A 7,909-nucleotide genomic window follows, 5' to 3' on the forward strand; every position below is an offset into this window, starting at 1 on the left:
GGCCGCTCTACACACAGCCCGAAGATGCTGTGGACCCAAACTGGCCCCTTCTCTCCCACACCACCCCAGGACCAATGGGCTGGCTGGAGGCCACCCATTCTAAAATAGGCTCAAGGGCCTATTTTAGCTTCAGGGCAAAGGTCTTGGCCTGGGCCTGACTCTGTGGCCTTCCTCAGCTGCCTCCCCAGTAGGCCTCAGTGCTGGGCTACAGGCCTCCTCCATTCCCTCCATTCATGTGACCCCACCCCTCCCAGCAGAAACTCTCTTCCGTAGCCCAGGAGCAGCTGTTGAGGCTTTCACCTGCCCATGCCCCAGCCTGAGGCTGGCTTCCCCAGAGCAGAGGGGTTGCACTCTCCTGCCCCTCAGGCCCACTCTCATCCAACAAGCTCACTGCAATTGGCCCATCTTAAAAACTACACTGGCGGTCACGCTGGCTCACGCCTGTAATCCCAACACTTTGGGAGGCCGAGGCGGGTGGATCACTTGAAGTCAGGAGTTTAAGACCAGCCTGGGCAATGTGGTGAAACCCGAGCTCTACTAAAAACACAAAAACAAATTAGGGCACCCTGAGTGGTGGTGGGCGCCTGTAGTCCCAGCGACTCGGGAGGCTGAGGCAGAATTGTTTGAGCCCAGGAGGTGGAAGCTGCAGTAAGCCATGATCGCATCATGCACTCCAGCCTGGGCAACTTGGCAAAACCCTGACTATAAAAAGAAAAAAAAACAAAAAACATAAGCCCATGTTCAATAGCAGCATTATTCAAAAGATGGAAGCAACTCAAGTATCCAAATATGCATGAGTGAACACATTGTGGCTTATCCACAGTGGAACATGATTCAGCCTGAAAAAGGAAGGAAACCGGCCTGCGCCATGACTTGGATGCGCCTTGAGGAGATAGTGATGAGCGAAAGCAGCCAGATGCAAAAGGGCAAGGACGGTGTGATCTGACTGATGTGAGGACCCCAGCCAGTCAAATTCATGGAGACAGAAAGTAAAAAGGTTCTGGGAGGCCGAGGTGGGCAGATTACCTGAGGTCAGGACTTCGAGACCAGCCTAGCCAACATGGTGAAACCCCATCTCTACTAAAAAATACAAAAATTAGCCAGGCATGGTGGCGGGGTCCCAGCTGCTCAGAAGTCTGAGGCGGGAGAATTGCTTGAACCCCAGAGGCAGAGGTTGCAGTGAGCCAAGATCACGCCATTGCACTCCAGCCTAGGCGACAGAGCAAGACTCTATCTTAAAAATAATAACAAAAAAATTAAAAAAAAAAAAAACAAAAAACAGGCCGGGCACAGTGGCTCATGCCTGCAATCCCACTACTTTGGGAGGCCAAGGTGGGTGGATCACCTGAGGTTGGGAGTATAAGACCAGCCTGGCCAACATGGTGAAAACCCGTCTCTACTAAAAGATACAAAACTTAGTTGGGCATAGTGGCAGGAGCCTGTAATTCCAGCTACTCAGGAGACTAAGGCAGGAGAATTGCTTGAACCCAGAAGGCAGAGCTTGCAGTGAGCTGAGATCACACCATAGCACTCCAGCCTGGGTGACGGAGTGAGACTCCATCTCAAAAAAGAAAAAAAAATTAAATAAATTTAAAAAATACATGCCTGGCACCCAGTGGCTCACGCCCGTAATCCTAGTACTTTGGGAGGCTAAGGCAGGCGGATCACCTGAGGTCAGGAGTTTGAGACCAGCCTGACCAACATGGAGAATAAACCCCATCTTTACTAAAAATACAAAATTAGCCGGCCAGGCACGGTGGCTCACGCCTGTAATCCCAGCACTTTGGGAGGCCGAGGTGGGCGGATCACGAGGTCAGGGGATCGAGACCATCCTGGCTAACACGGTGAAACCCTGTCTCTACTAAAAATAAAAAAAATTAGCTGGGTGTGGTGGTGGGTCATGTAGTCCCAGCTACTGGGGAGGCTGAGGCAGAAGAATGGCATGAACCCGGGAGGCGGAGCTTGCAGTGAGCCAAGATTGCGCCACTGCGCTCCAGCCTGCGCAACAGAGCAAGACTCCATCTCAAAAAAAAAAAAAAAAAAAAAAATACAAAATTAGCTGGGCGTGGTGGCACATGCCTGTAATCCCAGCTACTCAGGAGGCTGAGGCAGGCGACTCTTGAACCTGGGAGGTGGAGCTTGCAGTGAGCCGAGATCGCGCCATTGCACTCCAGCCATGGGAACAGAGCGAGGCTCCGTCTCAAAAAAAATAAAAAACAAACAAAAAAACAAAATTAGCCGGGCATGGTGGCACACGCCTGTAATCCCAGCTACTCAGGAGGCTGAGGCAGGCAACTCTTGAACCTGGGAGGCAGAGGTTGCAGTGAGCCGAGATCGCACCATCGCGCTCCAGCCTGGGCAACAAGAGGGAAACTCAAAAACAAACAAACAAATACAAAACTTAAGCCAGGATGGTGGCATACCCCTGTAGTCCCAGCTACTCAGGAGGCTGAGGCAGGAGAATCACTTGAACCTGGGAGGTGGAGGCTGCAGTGAGCCAAGATCGTGCCACTGCACTCCAGCCTGGGCGACAGAGCCAAACTCCCTCTAAAAAAAAAAAAGAAAGAAGGGTGACTGCCAGGGCTGGGGAGGGGGAGAATGCGCGTGAGTGTTTAATGGGGATGGAGCTTTACTTTGTTTGGATGGAAAAGTTCTGGAGGTGGACGGAAGGAAGGAAGGAGGAAAAAAAGAAAGAAATGAAAGAAAAGAAAAGGAAAGAAAAAAAAGAAAGAAAGAAAGAAGGAAAGAAAGAAAGAAAGAGAGGAAGGAAGGAAGGAAGAAGGGAGGGAGGGAGGTAGGCAGAGAGGAACAAAGGGAGAGAGGCCAGGCATGGTGGCTCATGCCTGTAATCCCAGCACTTTGGGAGGCCGAGGCAGGAGGATCACCTGAGGTCAGGAGCTCGAGACCATCCTGGCTAACACGGTGAAAACCCCTCTCTACTAAAAATACAAAATTAGCCGGGTGTGGTGGCGGGCACCTTTAATCCCAGCTAGTCGGGAGGCTGAGGCAGGAAAATCGCTTGAACCCGGGAGGTGGAGGTTGCAGTGAGCCGAGATTGCGCCATTGCACTCCACCCTAGGCAAGAGAGAGCGACTCCTTCTCAAAAAAAAAACAAAAATCAAAATGACCCTCCCTGACCACCTGCCCCCCTTGACACACACGTTTCTGGGTGCTGGTCCTCCCTCGAAGCACCCCGTACCCACATGTGCCTGTCAAGGACATCAAGGCCCCACGGCCCGACCTGACAGTACCCTTCCTCAGCTCCCTCGGGTGCTCTGGATCCTGCTGTCCTGGGGGTTCTTCTTTGGCTCCTTGGTCAGTCTCTTCCCACTTCCCACAGCAGTGCCCCTGGCCAGTCCTTCGGCTTCTTGGCGGGATTCAGCCTCCCTCTCCAGCCACTGACGTCATCATCCTACTTGACAGCCCCCCTTGGCCGTCTGAGAGGCAGCCCCCACTCAGCCTGTGCACAGAGCCCACCTGCCTCCTCCATGACGTCCCAAGCCCCCATGGAACACCATGCGACTTGATTTTCACCATCTGCCTTTCTCTACACACCTCATTCCATTGGCTGTAGATGCCACAGACGTCAAGCGGTTCTGGCGTTCTCAGCCGCTGAGAGAAAAATGCTACAATGGCTGGGCGCGGTGGCTCACGCTTGTAATCCCAGCACTTTGGGAGGCCGAGGCGGGTGGATCACGAGGTCAGGAGATCGAGACCATGGTGAAACCCCGTCTCTACTAAAAATACAAAAAATTAGCCGGGCGTGGTGGCGGGCGCCTATAGTCCCAGCTACTCGGAGAGGCTGAGGCAGGAGAATGGCGTGAACCCCGGAGGTGGAGCTTGCAGTGAGCCGAGATTGCGCCACTGCACTCCAGCCTGGGCGACACAGCGAGACTCTGCCTCAAAAAAAAAAAAAAAAAAGAAAAATGCTACAATGACACCCTGGCACGTCCCTTGTCCTGATGGCATAGTTGCTAAGATGTGCAGCACGCGGCTCTTGGAACCGTGTGGTGTGTGATCTGCTGCTTTCCCCTGGGGGCAGCAGCAGGTGTGCAGCACATGCTGTGAATGGACGGCGTCCACCACCCGCTGCCTCCCCACCAGGCCCAGCGTTGACTCTTGGGCTTTGCCCAGGGGCTTGGGGAGAGGCCCTGGTGGTGGGCATGACAAACTCCCACCCAATGAGTCATGGGCTGGAGCTGCAGATAAGTCAGGAGTCCTGGGCTAGGGTGCAGTTATCTGAGTGGAGAGGTGGGCGTGGAGCAGCTGACAGCATGAAGTGCACCCCGCCTCTGAGCCCAGCCTGGCCTGGTATGCTGGGACCTGACTGCACTCGGGAGACGTGGTGCTGCCCTGGGCTTCGGTGAGGGGTGGGGACGGGTGGCAGGCAGCCTCAGCCTCCCCCGTGGCCAGAGTCAAGCCACGCCTGGCCCAGGTGGTGGACCTGTTCTCCAGGCCTCTGGGCTATGGAAACGCCCCTGCCTCCCATTATGTGCCCAGGCAGAGGCCACCAGGGAAGCAGCTGTCACTGAGTGACGCAGGTCATGAGGGATGCAGTGGCAGGGACAGAGCCAGGGCCGGGCCACCACACAGGTCGGGGGAGGGTAGGTGAGAAGGGCTCTATGCTGAGAGTCCCAGAAGGGTGGAGAGAATACACAGGGCAGGCCTGGGGGAGCCACCCAACCAGGAAGGTCGGAGAGCATCTTTATTGTGGGGAGGGGCCCGGCCCCCAAAGTTCTGACACCAAAGACAGACGCAAGACAGGCAGCTGCAGACGGTGAGTTGTGTGGATGACCAGGGCCTGTGTGGTGGACAGGGGACCAGGAGTCATCGCCTCAGACTCCGCCCTTTGCTGCAGGGGCTGGCACCACGGGCTCAGGCATGCAGGAAGCGGTTGAAGGCGTTGTAGGCTGACTCCAGGTCGAACAGCATCTGACGCACCTGTGAGTCGTCCAGTTCATCCGACGCCGACATGCCGCTCAGGGTCTGCAGCCTGGGAGTGCAGCACAGGGCATGTGGGGACAGGCAAGGTCTCAAGGACACTTCGGGGGCTCTGCCTGGCGGGGAGGGTCTCGGGGGCACTGGGAGGCTCTGGTGGGGAGGGTCTCGGGGGCACTGGGAGGGCTCTGCCTGGCGGGGAGGGTCTCGGGGGCAGTGGGGGGCTCTGCCTGGCAGGGAGGGTCTCGGGGGCACTGGGGGGCTCTGCCTGGCGGGGAGGGTCTCGGGGGCACTGGGGGGCTCTGCCTGGCAGGGAGGGAGACCCACCACTGGCTGACCGTCTGGCGGCCCTCGAAGTCCGGCGGGAGGTGGCTCATGCGGTGCATGGTCTCCATCAGCTCTCGCAGGTCGGGCTGGATCTGGGACACACACAGCGGCTGGGACCCCGGGACCGGCTCCATCCCCTCCTGCCTAGGCCCCCTGCCAGCCCAATGCCCGCACCTCATCCATGGCGCGGATCTCCAGGCGCAGTTTGTCCATGACCGTGATGAAGAGCTGGGGACGGGCGTGCACATCAGGCTCGCGTGTCCAGGGGTGGGGGAGGCCCCGCAGCTCCCAGGCCCCAACCCCTCCTCAGCCACAGCTGCCACTGGGGCCTCCTCACTGCACTCTGTTCCCAAATCCTGCAGGCCTCCTGGGTGAATGAGGTCCCGGCTGCCCAGAGAGCTGTGTGGGAACTGGACGGTGGGCCCACACATTCTCTCCCGAGGCCGGGACCCCGCCAGAACGCACCCTGTGCTCATCCCCACGACAGGAGTCCAGGTGGCCTGGGGGTCTCCCCGCATGCTGCCCACCCCTCGTTCCTAGTTAAAAGGGTTCCCTTCTGCCCAGCAAGTCAGAGTGCTGCTCAGCTCTGGAGGCCCAGGACCCTACGCTTGTGCCCAGCTGCAGCAGGCAGCCTTGGCCCTCCTAACCATGTGCCCTGGGGGCTGGGACGCACCGAGACCACGTCGGCGATGCAGCGGTTGAGGTTGCCCTTGTCGTCCTTGATGGTGATGGGCCGGTCCTCCTTGATCCGCTCCATGGCCAGCGGGCAGTCCAGCTGTGGGGGGCTGACATGGGTGCTGGGGCTCTCAGGACAGCAAGCCCCAGGTGGCCAGAGCCCTCTGGCATGCCATACCCATGCCCGACAGTCCCCGCCCCCCGGGGCTGGAAGGACCAGGCACTCACGCGGAACTTGCGGCAGAACTCATCGATGGAGCTGATTTCTGAGCCCTGGACCTGCCTGAAGGCAGCTTTGTACTGCACCAGGAGCCGGGAGCAGGCTGCAGTGTACCTAGGGAGAGGCCAGCTGCTGCCCAAGCATGGGACCAGCCCCACCCAGCTCATCCTGCCCCCTCGGCTGGTCCAGAGGCAGAGCAGCTCCCAGACAGGGCCAGGCGACAGGCAAAGAAAGGCCAAGCAAGGAGGAGGGGCTGCTAGTAGCTTTCGGGGGTGAGGCCCTGAGCACGTAGTGGGGTTTGTAGCTCAGCTCCAGGTGGAGGCCCCAGCCCCCAACCCCTGCCCACCCTCTGAACCACAGCGACCAGCCCTCTGTTATGATGGCCCCATCCGCAGCTCATGGTCTGTGCGGTGGCCTGTGAGGGTCTTGTCACTTCATTGAACAAAGCCCCCCCAAAACATCCTGGGACATCCCCAAGCCTCCCAACAGTCTTTTAAGATTGTCTGTGCTGGGGGATGAGGGTGGGGGAGTGGGCCAGATGACACCCCAGGAGCTGCCCCTCTGCCCGCGTCCCTCACCAGCCCCCAGGACTTCCCTGGCTGAGACCCAGGGGCACCCTCCTCACGCTGGGTGGACCCCACACAAGTGGGCACCTCACAGCCTGACAGACACCTGCTCTTGCTGCCTATGGAGCACCCAGGCCCGGCAGGGCAGGAACAGGCCTCCAAAGACGCGGGCTCTTACTCGCTGGGGGAGACACAATCCTTGATGTAGGCTTTCTCCAGGGCTTGCATCGTCTTCACCACCGCAAACAGCTCCGCCATGTTGTCGTACCTGAGGACACACCTGTCTATCGGGCCAGGCCCCGGGGTGCCAAGCCTAGAGCCCAGAGCACTATCCCCTGCCCGGAGGTGCCACTGCGGGAGCTCTGCCCACCTCTCGCTCCATCCTGGAGTGCCTCAGGAACAGTTCCCCAGCCTGACCCTGCGTCCTCCCACCCCTCAGTTTGGGGTGGGTCTAGGGGGGCTGCCCCAGGGCAGCCAGATGCGCATGGGTGTGTTGGGGCAGCCTGGGCACCTGGACTTACTTCTCCCGCTCCCGGGCGTTCTTGTACAACTTCACTTCCTGCCGGAGAGAGCGGGCTCTGTGGGCCAGTGCCAACAGGGGCTGCAGGGCCCTGGGGAGGCCACACAGGCATTTGCTGTTGGCCAATGCCGGCCGGGTGGGCACCCACCACTCACCTCATACAGCTCCGGCTTGTTCCCAGGGGCTGCAGGAGAAGGCAGAGAGCTGGCAGGCTGGCCCCAAAGGGAACCCAAGGGCAGGCTCCAGTCCCAGCCTCCATTTCATTTCCTCCCTGAGGCCTCCCAGGCTGGGTCCCAAAGAGCCCAGAGGGAGCTGGAGCACAGGGGTTCCAACCTCACCCCTATCAGTGTGTGGGGGGACCTGATGATAACACCTCTGAGAAGCCGGGGGCTGCAGGACAGGCCCAGCTCCCCAGCTCCACCGAGGCTCCCTGGCCGAGTCACCTGCACAACAGTGGCCACGCCCTGCTCGTGGCTCATGCTGCAGTGCCAACAAGGCTCATCACACACAGCCTCTCCCCTGGGCTTGGTGACACAGGGTGCCCAGGACCCCCACTGTTCTGGCCACACTGAAGCTCATCATCTCTGCCCAGCAGGACCAAGCCGGTTCTGCCTGGAGGTTTCTGAGCCCTCAGTGCTCCTGTGATGAACTATTTAGCCCCTG

General features: G+C 58.9%; 1 protein-coding gene across 1 annotated transcript; it reads right to left on the bottom strand.

Annotated features, from left to right (window-relative positions):
* Window positions 1–4,687: 4,687 nt before the first annotated feature.
* On the bottom strand, window positions 4,688–7,644 carry LOC116464980 (vacuolar protein sorting-associated protein 28 homolog). The gene is made up of 8 exons (XM_032148203.2): window positions 7,402–7,644; window positions 7,248–7,285; window positions 6,905–6,994; window positions 6,169–6,274; window positions 5,939–6,040; window positions 5,440–5,493; window positions 5,266–5,357; window positions 4,688–4,993 (listed from the first exon to the last, which is right to left on the bottom strand). Exons 3-8 carry the CDS (start codon window positions 6,982–6,984, stop codon window positions 4,876–4,878), a joined length of 552 nt encoding a protein of 183 aa, XP_032004094.1. The 5' UTR covers window positions 6,985–6,994; window positions 7,248–7,285; window positions 7,402–7,644; the 3' UTR covers window positions 4,688–4,875.
* Window positions 7,645–7,909: the final 265 nt, after the last annotated feature.

Source organism: Hylobates moloch, unplaced genomic scaffold (assembly GCF_009828535.3).
Source record: "Hylobates moloch isolate HMO894 unplaced genomic scaffold, HMol_V3 SCAFFOLD_2512, whole genome shotgun sequence".
In the NCBI taxonomy this organism is placed as follows: Eukaryota; Metazoa; Chordata; class Mammalia; order Primates; family Hylobatidae; genus Hylobates; species Hylobates moloch.